The sequence below is a fragment of the Nuphar pumila genome, chromosome 11, assembly GCF_984573655.1.
Source record: "Nuphar pumila chromosome 11, dmNupPumi1.hap1.1, whole genome shotgun sequence".
Classification (NCBI taxonomy): Eukaryota; Viridiplantae; Streptophyta; class Magnoliopsida; order Nymphaeales; family Nymphaeaceae; genus Nuphar; species Nuphar pumila.
In genome coordinates, this window is record NC_143259.1 from 38,439,757 (window position 1) to 38,460,388 (window position 20,632).

The following is a 20,632-nucleotide window of genomic DNA, read 5'->3' on the forward strand; positions in this document are numbered from 1 at the left end:
GTAAAAACCCCATTACAATGGAGCATAAGCTCCCTCAAGGAGTCAGAAATACAAAGGGGAGAGCCCCTATTTATAACAACAAAAAGGAGCCTTGGAGGGGCTCCACTCATAGACGTTGGAGCCCCTCCAACGGTCACAAATGTGACCGTTGGAAGGGGCCCAACGTCTATTTGAGTGGGCCCCCCAAGGTACCTTTTGGTACTTGAGAAAAAAGAAATAAAAAATAAAATAAAAATAAAAATAAAATAAATTACAATCACATTCATAAAGTGAATGTGCGTAAAACAGAGGAAAAGACTAAAATACCCCTACGGCTAAACAAAAGGAAAATATATATTTTATATATATAAATAGGAGGATACATATACATATATACCATATATGTATATGTATCATCTTTTATATATATAAAATATGTCTAATTACAACAATTGATGGGTACATTTTAACACCCCCCCTCAAGCTTTGCAGGGAAACAAAAAGATTGAAAAAAGGGCAAAACTCCACGAGGCTTCGGCGACTCCAAGAGGCTTCGGCAAGGATGCAATGAAACTTGAAATAGCCTTCCTCCAATTGTCTTCAAATGATGAACCCATTTCCCGAACCATCCAGGGTACTTCCCTTTGTCCTATCTCCAAGATCCTGAGAAAAGAAAACAACAAAGAACAAGTAAACAATATCTTTGCACTTTACTCAAAAAGGAACATTCCTAACAAGGTGCAAAATTTATGCATAATATGATAGTTACTTTAGTATGAAACAAAAAATTTAGAAAACCAAAGTTTCTAAATCATACATTATGTTAAAACAAAATGAGCGGAAGCAAATTATGCAAGAATGCATAATGCATTCATAAGGTCCACCATTGGACAAATATAACCCCATAATGGGGAATAACAAAATGATCCACTAAGGGATACCACAAGAAGCCTACGAAGAGGCATAACATACATATCTTTATTGAATGAGAGCCCAAAAAAGGCCATAAAGAGCATATGCATATACGAATCATTATATGAATTGATACTCAAAGAACTAAAACATGCTTCAAACATGTAGTGAAGTTCCAAATAAGAGAAACGAAGTCTCCAAGCATACTTTAGGCAAAATAAGCCCAAGAGTTCACAAGGTTTTTTAAAAACATTTATGAAAGTCACACTTAATTGAAAAGAGAAAAAAAAACATTTTACATATAAGGGTGGCAAAAACCATAAGCACTTAATATATAGATTAAATGCTAAGAAATCAACTTGATATGCATATCAAAAAGATGATTTACTTGAAAAACACAAGTCATGAATGGAATTTTGCAAATTTCAATAATAGTTTATTCATTACAAACAACTTCCTCATTAGTCCTCCAAAACTCATAAATCGAGTGTATAAGCTACTAGATCAAGAATATAAAGCCATTAAAGGCAAAAGACACACACAAAGGTGTGTAAACGAACCTCTTGTCTACATATAATAATACTTGAAATAAGTGCATCTACGACAAGAGCAAGAGAATACATGCCAACATGGACTAAAAAGTATCTCTTGTCTACGTAAAAATACACTTAAAACCAAGTATGTTCAGCTACTAGAACAAGAGTAATAAGCCAACCATGGGCTAAAACATAATACATCTCTTGTCTATATAAGATGGCACTTGAAATGAGTGAAATAAGCCAACCATGGGCATACATCTAAGCGACTAGAACAAGAACACAAACGCCAACATGGACTAAGATCACACACGATGGTGTGAATCAACGTGTCTTGTCTACATATAAGATCACTCAAGACAAGTGTGTTCAGCTACTAGACCAAGAGAGCAAAAGCCAACAAAGGGCTAAAAACACACGAAGGTGTAATAAAATTCTTGTATACATATGATGACATTTAGATAATGGGCATAAAAGGAAAGGACTTTTGAGGCAATAAAGCTTGTAATGACAACATATAAATAAAACCTCGAATGAAACAATATTCCTTTTAAAAAAGAATACTCATAACAATAACATTTTGGAATAAATGCATGTAAAAAGTATCTTCAACAAGATACTACAATCGATAAAATAATATTCTTGAGAACAAATGTGTGAACATACACACACCAAGAACACTTGTGAAAAAACACAAGAACACATGTGCACAACAAGCACAACATACGGAATCACAAATGTGCAAGTGCACTCATAAGATTCTTAAACAAATAAAAGGTTGGGCTATAATCCCAAAACACCTTGATTTTAAATATACCTTAAAACATTTAAGGTTTCAAACACCATATGTCCATCACATTTACATAGAGGCATCCATAATATCAATGGCCACAAGAGAAAAAATGAGTGACACACTCATAATTAGAGATCAAATAACAAATCATTTTAGAGTCCCAAGGTGCCCATAACTCACCTCAACAACCATCTATAATATGGAAGGTGGACAATCTAAAATGATACAACACGAGATGCCCATAACTCACCTCGACAAACATCTCTAATATAACAATAATAAGGCCAAATAAATGATGCATTAAATAACATGTGATGGACAAATATAAGTGCCACAAAAGGGCAGTAACCACATAAGGAATCATTTTCCAAATAAAAGTTTTTACCAAGAGGACCGATTAACAAATTGAATCAAAGGTCCAATATAATCCATCAAAACAATTTTGCATAAACACGAATTATGCTTAATCTTCAAAAGAAGTCTTGTACCAAAAAAGACTTATTAAGCAACAAACACAACAACATAAAGAATTCATCAAGACAATCAAGCTTTTAATCAAAGAAATCATAAGAACCGTAATGGTTCACAAAGAAGGCTTGAACACAATACTCAAGGAAAGAATATTCAAAAAACACTTGAAAATTTATAGATTTGGGATTAAATCCCATACAAAAATTTTAAAATATTCTTTGATTGTGATGAGATATGCGGACACATACAAAGTGCTATAAGCACTTACAATGATTTAAAAAGAACTCAATATCTAAATTCATTATACTTTTCACAAAAGAAATGTGCATAAAGGCTCCATAATGCAAAAAATGTCTACGAAGAGACAATTCACATGTAAGCACACAAGGCTTTATAAAAGATGTGCACGAAGGCACTCATACAATACTTGAACAAATACACACCAAGGTGTAAACAAACATGCACTAAGGCATGTATATCATAAAAAAGAGAGAATGCATACAAGCGCAAAATATTTGAGAAGCAAATGTGCACAAAATACAAAAATACACAAAAGTGAGCAAGTATGCACTTTATAAAAAGAGCAATGCTTGAAATTCTCAAATTTTAATCATGTAATTACATGCTTGATAAGTGCAATTGAGGACAAAGAAAACCATATTATGGCCAATGTAGGCATCTTTAAAGATATTATTAAGAGGTTTCGAAACCTTATGAAAAATACAAACCAACAAGTTTATAAGGATGAAAAATGAAATCATTTATACCAAAAAGGATGTAATAGATGAACTATGCACTCTATGTGGGAAATTCTTTTTAAAACAATCTTTCCTAATGGTTTATCATAGATAATTTTTCAAAAAAGAAACATTGAAAAACTTTTTAGGAGTTCTTATAAGTCATCATTAACAAGAACTACTTTAGGATTCAACAAAGATTTTAGATGTGAGAGATTCTCATATAATGATTATATCAAATTTTTCAAAAATGCACTAAAATCCATAATCAAGAGGGGAACTCGAATCAAATTAGGGTTCATATGAGAGTTAAGAAATTTTAAGCAAAGATCATTATTTTAGCAAGAAATCATATATATAATTTTTAAAAGTTAACTTATAGGTCAATCATGAAATATTTATTTAAGAACTATAAATCTCACATAATTGAAGGTAATTTTTAAAAACATAAATTACTATTATATGCGATGAGTAGTTCGAAAAATAAACACGAATTTTATATTTGGACAACAAACGATTTCACCAAATTTAAAAGGAGATATTTTCAAAATATATGAGCACACGAAATGTGAAAAGAAATAATTCAACTATCATGACCATTAAACGAACAAACTATATGCAAGAAACATATTGTCAAATGCATAACACTTTTAAGAAAAGGGATACATACCGAATAACTTGAAAAGCATAATACTTTAGGAAGAGCAATGAATACTTCACCATTTCTTGAGCGACACGCTTTCCGTTGCACCAAAGGACAACCCCATCGTGACCTCGCTTTGATACCATGTTAGAAAGTGACTTGAAATACATTGGGTTCAATAATGAACCCATATCTATGCACGTGAAGTGCAAATATACCCATTAAAGGGAAACAACATAAGCACATAATGTGCTAACACATAAAACCCATAAAAAGGGAAAAATATGACATAAAGTCATAAGTTGCATATCATTGAAGAATAATGGAGAAGGGGTAAAAACCCCATTACAATGGAGCATAAGCTCCCTCAAGGAGTCAGAAATACAAAGGGGAGAGCCCCTATTTATAACAACAAAAAGGAGCCTTGGAGGGGCTCCACTCATAGACGTTGGAGCCCCTCCAACGGTCACAAATGTGACCGTTGGAAGGGGCCCAACGTCTATTTGAGTGGGCCCCCCAAGGTACCTTTTGGTACTTGAGAAAAAAGAAATAAAAAATAAAAGAAAAATAAAAATAAAATAAATTACAATCACATTCATAAAGTGAATGTGCGTAAAACAGAGGAAAAGACTAAAATACCCCTACGGCTAAACAAAAGGAAAATATATATTTTATATATATAAATAGGAGGATACATATACATATATACCATATATGTATATGTATCATCTTTTATATATATAAAATATGTCTAATTACAACAATTGATGGGTACATTTTAACAGTAACAACTGCCTCTCTGCCAAACAACCCATTTGCATTTTTAAATGCATCGATTTGTGTTGTAATTTTCAACCGAATATTTGCATCAGAAACTAATTTTTCAACACAATCATAAAAGTCACTCATAACTTCTTCATCAGGGTTGAAGTTGTCAGCATAATGAAAATGTGGATTTAAATAATAGGCAGTTGCATGCAAAGGCTTATGAAATTGCAAGTCCCATCGTCTATCAATGATATCTCAAATAGGTTTATATTTTCTTTCGACATTGTCATGGTTTGAAGCAATTTCCTCCTTCGCTCTATCCATTGTCTCATACAAAAATCTCATAACAGATTCGTCTACATTAACTAGTCGCAAAACTTTCACGAGAGGTAGTGTAGCTTTAATTGCATATGATATGACAGCCCAAAACTTATGATCATTAAGAACAATATAAGAAATGTTCTTAGCAAAAGATTTCTTATAGTAATTAGATGATCTAAAATTTGCAGATAAGAACATCGACTTTAACTCTTTCTTATAACATCCAATACTATGAAGTGTAAGATATGTTGTGGCAAAACGAGTAACGGCTAGACGCAGAAGTTCTTTCTTCTTTGTGAATTTTCTCATTAAATTTAATACTCATGCATGACTATAAATGTATCTTGTATATCTTTATAATATCTTCTAACATAAGATCTAAGCAGTGCGTTGCACATGGTGTCCAAAAACATGTTTTTCTTGTTGTTAACATATTCCCGGTTGCCACATAATTTGGTGCATTATCTGTAATGAATTGCACCACATTACTTTCACCAACTTCTTTAACAACTTCTTCAAACAACTTACACAAATTTGCACCAGTTTTTTCCATGTCGCTTATGTCAACGAACTTCAAAAATATTGTCCCAGATGAGTTGTTCACAAGAAAATTAATTAAGTTTCTTCATTTTCCATCTGTTCAACCATCTGTCATAATACTGCAACCAACCTTTGGTCATTCTTTTTTTAACTCTTTTAAAATTTCATTAGTACAATCTACATCGTCCTTCAAAATCCATGTTCTAATCTTGTGTTAAGAAGGCCGTTTGAACCCTCACCCATAATTTGCAATAGCTTCTACCATTGCACCAAAATATGGATTGTTGCAAAGATTAAATGATAATGCATTTGCATAAAAAAATCTACCAATGGCACGACATACATTTTTTCTTTCATCCCTTTTGAAAGCAGTGTTTATTTTGGTTTGTCGTGCTTCTTTATTCACAAAAAGGTCCATAGAACCACCTGTACTTGTTTTTGCATCACTACATGATCCACTAGTTTCTTTATTCACATTATCACCTGTTGATGATCCAAAATAAACACTTCTCCCGATATCCAACTTGTTTTGTTCTAACTCTTCTTTCTTTTGCTTCTGATCCTTTAGATAATTCTGAAAAAATCTTTTCACATCAGGTGAAACTGCTTCGCACATGCTTACACCATGTTTTGTGCCAGCTAAGTGATGTTTTAGCCTATAGATGCCTCTTGTAGTCACTTTATGACAGTAATTGCACATGTTCTACGAGTTTGGGATCTTTAGTGGGATTTAGAACTTTAACTCCATGATCCCATCTTACATCTTTTCCCATTGTTCAACTGCAAAAATACATATAACAAAATATATATTAACATCATGCATTCTACTGACCACATTGCATGAAAACATATGCAAAAAATGTATACCACATTCAAAACTTGTCATGTTTATTCAGATTTTTAAAGAAATCTAAAAATCAGCATACAATGAGACACCTGATGCAGAGAACTATTAGTAGTGATGCAAACACAGATTAGCAACTAAAAGTAAAGATACAAGTAGTTAACTAATCCAAGAGGAACAATGCCAACATTTAGGCAGATTTGATATGTGAATCAACGATAAATTACTAACAATGCATATAGAAGTATATTGTACAACCCAACATCCAATGGCATGACACCTATACCAACCTAAGCTAATCAAAAGCACGTTCATGTTCATGGACAAACATATCCAAGGCCTATAGCATTGGCCTGAAACATGCTAATCCTCAAGAAGAGACAGAACAACTAAAAGTTAAAAATTATACATGAATTAGAAACATTACTCTGTTTACAAAATGACAAAACAACTACATAAAACGATAAATGAGGCGACCATCATCAAGAGTTTGATTAAATACTGGAATACATCATCAAACATAATAAACTAAGACATTCTCCAATACATAATATTCCACTAGCATGAAAATCAACACATGCAAAAACAGGAAATAAGAAAATCTATAAAGAATCGTATCAATGAAACAACACTTAACATAAACAACCAAATATGTATTAGAAGAAAAAGAATCTAAAAAGACAGTAACTGAGAGAGAGGTATAAGAGAGCAAACCCTGCAAACAGTCGCAATTATCAGCTTTCTTCCTCGCTACTTGTCGACAAGGCAAATGGTAGGGGGGGGAGCCCCCTGCTGGCAAAGCAAGGAGGACAGGGGGGAGCAGAGCCCCCCTGTCGACAAGGCAAATGGCATGGGGGGTTGGAGCCCCCTGCCGGCAAAGCAAGGAGGACAGGGGGTGCAGAGCCCCCTGCCTGACGACAAGGTGAGTGACAGGGGGCGGAGCCCCCTACCGAAAAAGAAAGAGACAGTGAGCTTTGCCCCCCTGTCAGTCGACCAAGAGAGAAAAGCAGAAGGGGGGACCCCTGCCCATGAGAAGCGACGACAGGGGGCACCGCCCCCCTATCGGTCAACCCAAAAAGAAAGGCAGGGGGTAAGCCTCTGCCGACGACAAGGGGGCTTTGCCCCCCTGTCGGTCGACCAAGAGAGAAAAGCAGAGGGAGGGGACCCCCTGCCCACGAGAAGCGACGACAAGGGGGGCACCGCCCCCCTGTCGGTCGACCCCAGAAGAAAGGCAGGGGGTAACCCCCTACCGACGAGAGGCGACAACAGGGGGCTCCGCCCCCCTGTCAGTCGACCAACAGAGAAAAGCAGAAGGGGGAACCCCCTGCCCACGAGAGGCGACGACAGGGGGCACCGCCCCCCTGTCGGTCGATCCCAAAAGAAAGGCAAGGGGTAACCCCCTGCCGACGATAGGGGGCTCTGCCCCCTTGTTGGTCGACCCCTCACGGAGAAGAAAGAAGAGGGTTTACCTGGCGGCGACGACTTCGACGTCACCGGAAAACGCAAAGGAAAGGCGGTGGCAGGGATGTCGACCGAGGTCGCCGGAACGGACGGCGGTGGCGGTGAGTCGTTGGCGCCCTCGCAACAGAGAAAAGAAGACGGTGGTGGCCGGCGGGTCGTCGACGCCTTCTCAGCAGAGGAAAGAAGAAGGTGGAAGAGGCGATGACCGGCGACGGGTAGTGGCCGGCGACAACGGTCGCGGGGGATGAGAGGGGACGGAGTGGAGAGAGAAGGGGCGAGGGCTTTTTCCCCTCGCCTCAAGGCGCATGAGGCGTACGCCTTGAGGGTTTTACGTAGGGGTGGCAAAATCTGACACGACCCACCAACCCGACCCGCCAACCCGACCCACCTCTTAGGCGGGTTCGGGTTGGGCTTAAACTAACCCGTTTAATAAACGGGTCGACCCGCCTAACCCATTTATTAAACGGGTCGGGTTCGTGTTAGGGGTATGTCAACCCGCCAACCCGGCTGACCCGTTTAATAAACGGGTTAGGCGAGCGAGTCAACCCGCCAACCCGACCGCTAACCTGCCAACCCGTTTACCCGACCCAACCCGTTTATTAAACGGGTTGGCGGGTTGTGTCGGGTTGCCCGTTTAATAAACGGGTCGGGTTCGTGTTTGCCACAGCCGACCCGTTTAATAAATGGGTCGGCTTCGGGTTGAGGTATGCTGACCCGCCAACCCGACCCGATTGCCACCCCTAGTTTTACGTTTTTTAAGTGTGCCTCAAGGCAAAAAGGCCCTCGCCTCGAGGTGAGGCAAGCTTTTTGCGCCTTGAGGCGCGTTTTTAATAACACTGGTGACAATTCTCGCAAATGAGACTTCTTACTAGGCCCAGATTCTTTCATTTGAGGGTTTCCTCCACAACAATCTCATTTCAAACATAATTTCCCGAAGCTAAAGACAAGAATAAGCCTCCACCCTGTCGCCCATTTACCATCTATAGAGGTGGTAATTATATCTAATCATGCATATATTTTTGCATTTTATTCACACTATTTTATGCATGATCCATTGAAAAATCGCATTAAAAACCCAATCTTATCTTTGTTTTTGAGAAATCGCTTTAAAATAAAAAATACGGGAAAATCGCACATTTCAAAACATGCCCAGAGTTTTTCAATGTTTTAGTTAGTTTAGAATTTTTCTAATTCATAGTCTAATTAGATTAGGAGTGTATTTACTAATTTTAATTAGTTAAGAAAAACTTTTTTTGAAAAACACGTTTTTGAGGAATACATGTTTTGGAATTTCTGAAAAAATTTCGAACTTCAATAGAAAATCGTGTTTTGACCTAGGAATTAGTATAAATACTATTTTTAGAGCGGCACCCCACGTTTTTCCCTTCTGAGAAAACGCAGGCCTCTTCTCCCTCTTTTCTTCTCTTCCCTTCCTCCTCCTTTTTGTTCCCAACCAGTTCTCTCTTGATCTCTTCCTTTCCCCCTTTGATTCATCGTGCTTCTAACGTTTTTGTCACTGGTTCTTCTTGCCTTGGTCGACGAAGGTACGTGCAGCTCAAGGAAAAACCATCTTCTTTTTCTCAACCCCTACATCGGAGGTAAATCACATGGTTTGCTTCTTCTCCCCCGTTTCACTGTAGTTTTGCATGGCATACATCATTTCATTGCATGTAGTTTTTGTTTATTCATGGCATATTCATCACATCTAGTTTAGATTCATCATATTTTTCATCATCTGAAAATATAAAAAAATAAATAAATAGTTTAGTTTAGTCGATTTTCTTTATTTGTGCGTAGAATAACATTATTTCATTCAAATCTATAGATTTAACATAGAGTATTCTGATATTTTCTTGAATTTTAATTCAGTTTGTGTCAAATTTAGATTAGACTTAGTCCAGATTAATTATTGTTTTTTCCGGTGTTCATTAGATTAATTAATTAGATTTTTTTCTATATTAGCCGATTAGGGTATTGATATTAATTTTTAATTCTTTTCGGTTTTTGGTCCGTAGATCTAACGTTTCCAATCATATTTACTAACAAGTTAGTTTTTATTTAGTGAATCGCATCTGGATAGTTGTTGTCATGATTAAATCAGTTTTAATTAATTTTAATTGTCGTTGTTTAGCAAATAACTAGAGATCGCTAGAGTAAAGTAGATAGAACAATTAGTTATTTGATATTTTTTTAATTCAATCGAATAAAATAGTTTAATTTTTTGTTAATTAGTAGTTAGTTAAGTTACTCTCAATTCCAGAAATTTCAATTCCAGTATTTAGTTTAGGATTTAGTTATTTTAAATTGTTAATCAATATTGCATATTTAGTGTATTTAATTCTAGCCGATTTAGATAGTTTTTAATTATATTCTTTTATTAGTAATTTTAATTTCATGTTGTAATTCATGTTTTCACGTTAATTAGATCGGAATTAATTTAGTTTAATTTTGTAAGATTAATTGACATTAGTTTAGCATAATTAGTCTAGATTGATTATTCAGTTGATTTCTATTAATTTTATATGCATCAATAATTAGCTAGTTTAAATATTTTTGTTTTGTTATTGATTCCAGAATTAATTAGTTAGCTTAGATTCTTTTCATTGTTAGTTAGTTTAGCTTTTAATTTCACGTGTAAATCGTTAAGATTAGATTAAAAATCAATAGCTGATTCTTGTTCTGTGCGTTAATTCATAAGAATACGTTAGATAGATTTTTTAGGTTGGTTTTTATTTCTCAGCTTTATTAATTAATTCTTAGAATCCGTAGAGCATATAATTGATGTTAATTTAGTTTAGTTTGTTATTAGTTCTTGGCTTTTAGTTAGATTTTTCGTAGTTTGTTATGAATTAGTTCTGGTCAGTTAGTTTGTTTTGCTATTTTGTCTTGTAGTGTAGTGGTTAGTTAGTTGTTACGTTGTTTCATCATAGCTATATTCTTGTTTTTTGTGATTTTTCTATGAACTAACATTAGATTTTTGTTTAGTTTCGTTGTGTTTTGTTTTCGTTTTATATTTTTGTTTTGCAGGGAAGCGGTTGATCGTGCGGTGAGCCTCAAAACAAGCCCTCGAAGAGCCCTCTGAGGTTCCCAAAAAAGTCCCCTCAAAAGGCCCCTCAAGCCCTTCAAAGAGCTCCTCAAAGCCCTCAGGAAGCATATCTAATGAAAACCAGTAATGAAGAAAGGGACTAGAAGCTCGAGCACTGAAGACTTTTCCTTTTTTTTTAGCTTAGGATTTATTTTATTTGATTCAATTCAATTGGGTTTGTAATAAGGCCACTCATTATTATTTTTTATTTGTTTAAGTCCTCTGCAAAGAGCTGCACTCTCGTTTATTTAATTAATTATTTTTATTTTCAAGGCAATAAAGAGTAGTTTAGCTTTTGTGGAATACAAAGTACTTTCTCCTGTTCCCTGAGATCGGCCCAGACTCCACTTGTGTAAGCCGGTTATTATTATTTGGTATCTGGCTTTCACCGTTGTTTTCATCAAAAATATCTTTTAAAAATCTATTTCATAAAACTTACACTAATAGCATTTGAATATGTGGGCCCATGTCACTGTACTTTTCTCATGCAATCATTTTTTATTTATGTTTACTTAGTTAACCTTATTTTGTGAAGCAACCAAAATAACAATTGAAAGGAAAATACGAGGGAAGACCTATTTTTAGGCTAAAATGCACTAAGCTGTCAACTGAATTGATAGCCAAAATAATGGTTAATCCAAAAAATCCAATCAGACACAGGAATTTGAGTAGTATGTGCCCAAATCTCCATCTTTGTTTCCAAATAACAGCATGGCAGGCTTGGAAATAAATAAACAATTGTGTTCTAAACACAACAAAATAAATAAATAAAACCCCAACTTACCTCTGAAACTGAAGAACGAGTAAAACTCCCACTGGATGTGGAAACTACAGGAAAAACAGGAAAAAGCATTAATACAAACACCACACATGCACACACACATGCACAAAGAGGGAATTAAGACAAGAACTAAAAGGAAAAGGTTTGAACCAGTTCCAGATACAGCAAACTGTACATCGCCCGCATTTCCAATCATTTCCGAAAGCTTCTTTTTCCTCACTTCATCAAGCTTCTCCAAAGATCTTTCCAGTGGTTTCATGCCAACTGACTAGAGAAAAAGAAAGGAAGTATATTCTCTCTTTTATCTACTAAACAAATAATTCATAATGAGATAGGCATAGATTAAAGGGAAAAAGGAACATCAAGTACCTTTGCAATTGCAGCTAAAGCTGCAAATGCTGCATCTCTGACTTCAGGTGTCCCATCATTTAAGCACTGCATGGATCAAAGACATTCATTACAAGTAAATGAAAACCAATCTATGAAAAAAATAAGCAGATATAGATAACATATATAATAAGGATCAAGAGAACACAACACAAGAAAGCAAAAAAGAAAAAAATACTAAGAAAATTATCACAAACCTCCATACAGATAGGAACATAATCTTTGTGCACCTTAAGAACTGTTTGTCGATTACTTGTTTCAATGCAAAATGTAACCCAGTTCAATGTCAATGACCTAACAAGTGGAACCTTGTTTTTCACAGCCACTTTCACATCTGCAGCATAGAACAGAAGAAGCAAAGAAAAATTAAACCTACAAAAAGAACAGTTGAGTAGATGAATCAGATTATGAATTGATGATCACTTTTATATAGGTAAAGATGTTCCATAACATGGCGCTACTGAATAAGAATAGACAATTTCTCTTCTAAAACTTAAGTGTACTACAAGTTTGCAGTACAAAAGGATTTCTCTCACAAACACAAGGCAAAAGTAGCAGAATAATCTTGAAATCATTACTGAAGAAAAGCAGTAATATGAGTTCACTAATGTGCAGAAAAATGCAATGGGACAAAAATGCATAAAACAATGACAGGCAACGGGTATTCAGCAGCTAAGAGTGCAGCAAGGGAACCCTGACAAAACTACATCATCTTTAGTAGATTAAGCAGTAACAAGTAAAGCACAATTAAGCATCACAATGTAATCCAGCAACTCTATATTGGTTAGGATTTTTCAATTAATAATGGAAAACAATGATCGGTTATTGTATATATAAGTAAATGAAATAGGTAAAATAACTAGAAAGAACGTATGAGAATCAATAAGTCCTCAGGATATCTCTTAAATTGTGTGTACATCAATCCACCCAAGAAATTTCATATCCTCATCCCCACAATCCATCACAACCCGAAAACTTGTAAGCTGGTATTATGTGGTTTCAGAATAGATTGTCTGCATGCACAACCAGAAATGTCTGGAGTTTTAAAAAAAAAACGATGTCAAGCTAATACATTTGCTCTGTTACTGAAGTAGTCTTACGGTTATGTGGAAAGCACATGATGTTGCTATCACTAAGCAATAAAAAGTTTTGGGTTTTGTGCCATTTTGAAAACAATCTACAATAGCTTAGCACCTGAAAGCTTGGTAACTTACCTTCAATAAAATCAGCAAGAGTCAAGCAGCCCGATTTATGCATTGCTTGGAGTGTTTGGCTAAGCGACTCTGTGAGAACTGGCTTCTTCTCTTTCAATTTTTCCTATACCATGTACAAAAGCACAAAGCAACAAAAATCAGGCTAAGAGATGGATTACAAGAGAAAACAAATAGATCAAATCATCAAAATGCCATACATCATTTGCATTCCAATGGACATAAAATAACACTCATAATAAAAACAATAGCAACAAAATTAAAACATGACCAGATTATTTCATCAATCCATCATAACAGAAAATTTTTACTGGTCAAAGAAACACAGATGACAAGCCATGGACCTCACAAAAAAAAAGAAGGGAATCTCATGTAACAACAAATCTACTAATAATGTCATGTTAAGGGAAATTGTGCACTGCATAGCGGACAATGGTAAGAATGTATGATAAATCTTTTGATTCAAGCATCTAAGTTCTGCTAATCTACTTGCAGACCAATGCAAGGTACAAAAATTGAGAAAACATTAATAGTTAGAAAATGAGCATTCTATCATATCCTAGTCTAACAGTCCAATAACAACCACCAAGCAAAACCAAAAAAAGAGCAGCAAATCTCCACCTCTGTAGCAGAGGAAGCCATGGTTACCTATAACAATGGGAAGTATTCTTAGCAAGAGTTTCATAGGGATGCAACATTCAATTAATTACTGTCAATGCACTGGGCAAATTAAAAGGTAATGAGATCCTTGCACTGGAAAGTCAGTATTTATGTAAAGACCGTGAAAAAAAATCGCGTCGGACACGTGTCAGACACGTGCCCTGCACGTGTCGGACACGTGTCAAGGTTGGTCTGTCGTGTCGGACCCAGGTTCGAGCTGGACCCGAGCCCGAACTCGGACCCGGCTTCTCGAACGATCGAGAAGCCTGTGACTTTAAAAAGTCACAAGCGTCTCGGGAGAGGGGCAGAACCCCTCGCCCCTTCTCTCTCCTCTGCTCCGCCTACCTCGAGCTGTCGCCGAAGATCGGAGACTCCGACGAGCAGCTCCGTCCGGCCGCCTCCTCTCTCGGTCCGGCAGGCCTCCCGACGACGCGAGCACCCCTCGGCGTCCCCGACGATCCACGATTTTTCCCCTCTTCGAGCCGACGTCGGCGACTCGCCGCCGACCACCACTGCCCCCTTCTGTCGCCAAACGGCACCGCCTCCACCTCTTCGCCTCCCCTCTAAGTTTCGACGACCCAGTGGCCTCCGAGCACCTGTGTTCCTCCCTACAGTCGTCGAGCGCCGGCGATTCGCCACTCGTCTCCCCTCAGCATCTCTCCTCTGGGTGGTCTTCGGCAGCGTCGGCCGCCCCTTCGTGCTGTCTCCCCTTTCTGTCGCCGGCGACTCGCAGCCAACGTCCCCGGCGACCAGCGACTTCTGCCGTTGCCGTGGTCGTTCGAGGTATAACCCCTCTCTCTTCCTCTTTTGTTTTGGGTTGATCGACAGGGGGGCTGAGCCCCCTGTCGTCACCTCTTGTTGGCAGGGGGCTAAACCCCCCTGCCTCCCTTTTGTTTTTGGTCGACAGGGGGCTGAGCCCCCTATCGTTGGCCCTTCTTGGCAGGGGGCTCTAGCCCCCTGTGACTCCTTCTTTTCTGCTGGTGGTCGACAGGGGGGGGTTGAGCCCCCTGTCGCCTCTTGCTTGGCAGGGGGTTAACCCCCCCCCTGCCTTTTTGCTGATTGGTCGACAGGGGGGCTGAGCCCCGTGTCGCCTCTTGTCGGCAGGGGGTTACCTCCCCTGCCTTTTTGCAGTGGGTCGGTAGGGGGACCTGCTCTTTTGGTGCCTCTCGGCAGGGGGCTTTGCCCCCTGTCTTTTGTTTGCCGGTAGGGGGGGGGGGGGGGGGGGGGGGATGCCTTCTGTTTGTTTCCCCTGCAGGAGGCGGAGCCCCCTGCACCATTCTGTTGATCCTCGGCAGGGGGCTCTGTCCCCCTGCCTCTTGCATTGTGCCGGCAGGGGGCGAGGCCCCCCTGTCTTTGCTTTTGTTTGTCGGCAGGGGGCTTCGCCCCCCTACTCTTCTGTTGCTTCTCAGCAGGGGGCTTCGCCCCCTTGCCTTCTTTTGTTTGCCGGCAGGGGGCTAGGCCCCCGTGCCTTCTGTTGTTTTCCCTGCAGGGGGTGGAGCCCCCTGGACCCTCTGTTGTTCCCAGCAGGGGGCGAGGCCCCCCTGCCTCCTGCGTTGTACCAGCGGGGGTCGAAGCCCCCCTGCTTTCCTGTTTTCGAGCAGGGGGCAGTATCTCAATGTTTGTTCTCCGGCAAGGGGCTTTGCCCCCTTGCCTTGTTCTTGCTGCTGGCAGGGGGCTGCACCCCTGCCTCGTGTTCTGACAGGGGGTGTTTCCCCCCTGCCTTGTTGTGGCAGGTGTGGCAGGGGCTCCCTCCCCTGCCTTTCCTTGTGCTAGCAGACAGGGAGCTCCTGCTCCCTGCCTCTGCTGTTGTTGCCAAGCAGGGCTGAGGCCCCCTGCCTCTGGCACCCCTGTCTGCAGGATGCAGAGTTTCTGCATCTGCCTCCTGCAGGCAGGGAGGCCTTGCTGCCTTGTTGCTTGTTTATTTTTGGCATTTACTAACGATCTAAGATCTCCAGGTTGAACGGTGGATCCGGCTCGCCCTCTGTGGCTCGAGCTCTTGTTTGCCTACGCTGCATGCGTACGAGGACCCGCAACCCCTTAAGGTAGGGGATTCTTGCGTGAAAGGACAATGAACTGATAAATGCTAAAATAAGAAAGATAACTAAAAGAGGACGATATATGTATACGTATAATATATATACGTATGTCTTTACCTTCAAGGACGCGGTTTCGCGATCCTTGTCCTCTTTACTTTCCTGCACTTTCCTTTCTGTCCCCACCGCGCTATATGTGCCTAGGCTTTCTATTTTTGCCTTTACATTCCATGTCTTTTAACTCAAGGACGCGGTTTCGCAATCCTTGTCCTCTTTACTTTCTCGCACTTTACTTTCCTGCTGCCCCGCGCTTTGCGCCTTGGCATTTACTTGCTTATGTTTGCCTTGTTCTCCAGGATGCCTGGTCCTCCTTTACGTTCTTGCACTTTATTTCCTGCGTTTACTTGTTGCCCTGCGCTTTATGCGCCATGGCCTTGCTTCTGCTTTACTTTTTGTGTTTTACCTTCCTGTGTTGTCGTGCTTGCTCTTGCCCTTATCTTTTGTATGCGTTCGTCTTTACCTTGTTGCCGCACTTTGTGCATATGCCTTGCTCATCCATGTATTCTATCTTTGTCGTATGCTTCTTTACTTGTTTACGCTTATCGATCTATCGAGGTGCAACCCCATGCCTCGTGAGTCGTCCTTTACACCGGCGTAGTCCGTATAGGATCTTATACCTCACGAGTTGCTTACGTAGTTGCCTACTTATGCGTTACGATGATCGAGGTATGATCTCATACCTCGTGTGGAGATTTAGCGTTCTACCCTCGCGGTGCGGCTTCGCCCACCGAGTCTTGTCCCTCGTTGTACCTTTGTATTAGTATGTGCATGAGTTTGCCTCTTGTCAGCTTGCACTCCCTGAGTGCAGCTTCGAATGTATAGTGTATATCGTTACACTTGTCTTGCAAGACACGACACACACTTATGCACCTCAGTTCTCCAAAGACGACGGTCTTAGTTGCGATCCTATTTTCAGGAATGTATAGCTTGTAAAGTGATAGCGGCCAGATCTCTCAAATCGATGTATTTGGGATAGATGTGTACAACCTTAGTTTGCCTATTCGATACGACTTAGATTACCTTGTTTAGGATCCTGTGCACGAGTAGGGCAGGGATCCTAGCGATGTACTTGCGCCATCACCAGATCGGCGTTACCTCACCTCTGATACGAGACCTAGTTTCTAGGCTTTCTGGTTCAACCAAGATTGTAGCGTCTTCCTTTGTGAAGGTATTGTTGGATCTCTTACGAGGGATCCATGTTCATCCTCTTGTAGTTGTACCCTTAGTCACATACGATATGTTTGGGCTACGAGAGTAGAACAAGAGGTCTATAGTAACCTCTAAACGTGTATTGACACATGAAGCTAATCATGTTATGTTGATTTCGCCTAATAGGCAGTTTGCTCGCGATTTTCTAAAGGACCCGAGCACGATCAGTTGAAACTGGAATGAGTTCACTATAGGCTTCTATAAATTAGAAGCATTGGGATTTCCTGCGAGAGATCCATACCCCTCTCATCGTGGTTGTACTTTTGAACAGGTACGTTGCGTACTACGATGAGTAGGATGAGAGGCCTATGTCTGCCTCGAACATGCAATGGCATGTGTTTGAGATCACAAGAGTGATGTTTCTACCCTCACTAGGGGTTGACCCCCCCTTTCATCGTGATTGCATATGTGAATAGGTACGATGCGTACTGCGGTGAGTAGGATGTGAATTGTGTGCTTGCCTCGAACGCGCAATGGCGCGTATAACTCACCTAAATAATAATCATGCGCCTTCACAGGCAAGATGCTCGATTGGGTTGAAAGACCAGAGCATGGGAATGGGACGGCGGTTAAGAAACCCTCCGTCGTGCTCATTCGGGACGGTTCATCAAGAGAGAGGATGGATGGTACAAAACTCCGATGGACAGTCATATATGGCAGTCTCGGGCGAAGATCCGACCTTCCCCAGTCATCGGAGGTTAGGGGAAATCCTTTGGGCCACTTCTGCAGAAGTACGGATGCGCATCCATTGGGCCTTTGTTTGTCTTTGGGGATTTACTCTCTTGGTCACAGACCGTCCCCTTAGGAAGCGGACTCAGTAAGTCATTCGGGGTATAATAAAATACATAGCATAATGGACCCCCGAATCGATCTCGGTTGTTTCTACGTTTTGCCTTATGTGTACCCACAACGGCCTGCTCAGTAATGAGACAAGATATAACTTATACGCATGATCATGAAATACGCATGTTGTGACGTGCATTGATTGCTTGCTTGTAGCTCGGTAGTTCGATATACTACTCGTTGAGCTAGGTACGCCTGTCGAGGCGTTACTCTTGTTGGTTAAACTGCTTACGCAGTTCCTTGCTTAGTGATAACTAGCTTCTCATACTAGTTGATTGCTTATCCTGTGTAGCTTATGAATTGCTTATGATGCAATAGCTTGTGCTTCACGATTAATGAAATCACTTGTCGAAGGACTGAGCCATCCTATGGTACTTATATATGTATTACGAATGTTGTTATGAATACTTGTCTTATGCAATTGCTTTGCTTGGCTGGTGGATAGAGTTAGTTACTCTTCACCTATTATATCTGTGGGATTGCTATAGTTGTTTGTTTAGCACTCTGACCCTTCGTGCTCTTGTGTGTAGCTGTTTGCTTTACTAGAGCTTTGCTTACTTCACAGCACTTTTGGTTAGATCTGCTAGTCTTGCTTGAGCTAATGTTTATCTTGCTTATTGCAGTCTTTGTTCTTTCTTGTTTTTTGCACCCCTACTAGTCTATTGTGAGACTGACCCATTTTCATGGCCAGGTGGTGAACAGGTTGAGACAGCTTGCGATGGCACGATGACGCGATGCACTCAAGGCAATGCCCTTTCCTGACGTTGCGCTCCTGGGAACTCTTTTGACGGATGTGGTATAAGGTTTCTTTGAAAGCATCTCTTTTGATTATAACTCTACATTTCTAAAACTGTATTACCAAAATGTGGTTCTTCTTTTAATTTCAATAAAATATCTATTTGAACTGCAAATCGGTTTGTAAGGGAGAATCTGCTTTTGGTTGTAATGTGCCCAAGGTCTAGGGACTTGTTGTTTTGAACCTGATCTTCCGCTGAACTTCTGTTTTAAACTCTGATAAATGATTGATTTCAAAGCTTTCAACCTTTTTCATAAAAGGTTTCAAGTCCACGATTTTGGGGCGTTACAATTTATCACTATGTGGAAGATACTCAAATCTGGCTCTCCTCTCATTATTTGCAATTTTGGAAATTGCCATGAACACAGTAGTGGGAACCAGCCCTCGCCATGAAAAATGGAGTCCTGATTTGAGGGAGGAAAACTCAAAGAATGTAATGCAATGAACAGAAATAGTTGCACATGCACAAAAATCAGCCAGCGTAGCCAAGTGAAATACTTGCACATGCAGAAGATGGTTCAAAGATGACATAGTCAACGTGTACATTTTGATGCAACAATGTTCTATAGGAAGAACCAGTTCCACTACAACCATGCTGGATTAGATGCAAGTTTGTCACCTCCATTTAGGAAATCCATCCACTTCTTCATAATCTCGAATATTAATCTAATCAAACTCTCTTTGTAATGCATGGGTATCAAGCAAATGGACTCCACAGCTACAAGAAAGATGTGATTGCACTTTGTGCAGATGCAGTCAAGTCAGCTGAAGTCACATTTGCTTGTTTATTATCACAATCTATCATATGCATGTCAAGTTGGAAAAACTCTTAATTCATCCTAGTTGGATGCATTATGCTTGTCTACAGGTTCACAGCAATTGGCTTATGAATCTCAGAAGATCACCAGACAAATGGTAGTTGAATCAGGCAGATATTTGAAACGGTCTGATGGATTATTTGCACATTTCCCACCTCCAACAAGGAAATCACTTTATTGTTTCATGATCAAGAACCACGACTTCAATCTAACTTGCACAAACCCATGCTCAAACACATATTCATTGCAATAGGATGGTGGAAAATATACATTCTTTGATTGAATAGGTTGTCTCTTTGTAGTATAATGATTACCAAAGTTGTAAAGTTTATGGTCGAGAGAACAATTAGAATCAACACATCCATTTGCAGCACATCCAGGTGAAGCCAGATCTAGCCAGATTTGATTGTCAAGCATCAGAATTTAGAAAGCAAGCTTATTTAGAGGCAACCTACCAGCTCATATTGGTCTTTTAATGAACCCTATGTAGATTATCATACAGATGGGAGTTATCAACGGATAATCATTTGAAGCTTACAGCATAGACAGTTTAAAGTTTGATGCTTTGTGGATGAATATATTTGTTTGAAACATGTTCGCTTCATTAAAATGATACGATTTTACTACCTTTTCCAAAGGGACCATGAAGACAATGCCAGGACATCGTGTGAATCAATTTGGCGTATGTCCAAGGAACAAGAATGTCATCATTCGATGATATAGAAAAGCACTGTGAAAGGAATT

General features: G+C 39.6%; 1 protein-coding gene across 2 annotated transcripts in view; it reads right to left on the bottom strand.

Moving 5' to 3' along the window:
• LOC149822279 (protein MOR1-like) overlaps positions 1-20,632 on the bottom strand; it is a 92,725-nt gene that overhangs the window by 55,205 nt on the left and 16,888 nt on the right. For both annotated transcript variants that reach the window (XM_089980941.1, XM_089980940.1), the window contains exons 11-15: positions 13,473-13,575; positions 12,456-12,592; positions 12,241-12,306; positions 12,022-12,139; positions 11,875-11,918 (exon numbers count right to left, since the gene is read on the bottom strand). In XM_089980941.1, the coding sequence (XP_089837067.1) occupies positions 11,875-11,918; positions 12,022-12,139; positions 12,241-12,306; positions 12,456-12,592; positions 13,473-13,575 (468 nt within the window). The remainder of the gene's footprint in view (positions 1-11,874; positions 11,919-12,021; positions 12,140-12,240; positions 12,307-12,455; positions 12,593-13,472; positions 13,576-20,632) is intronic.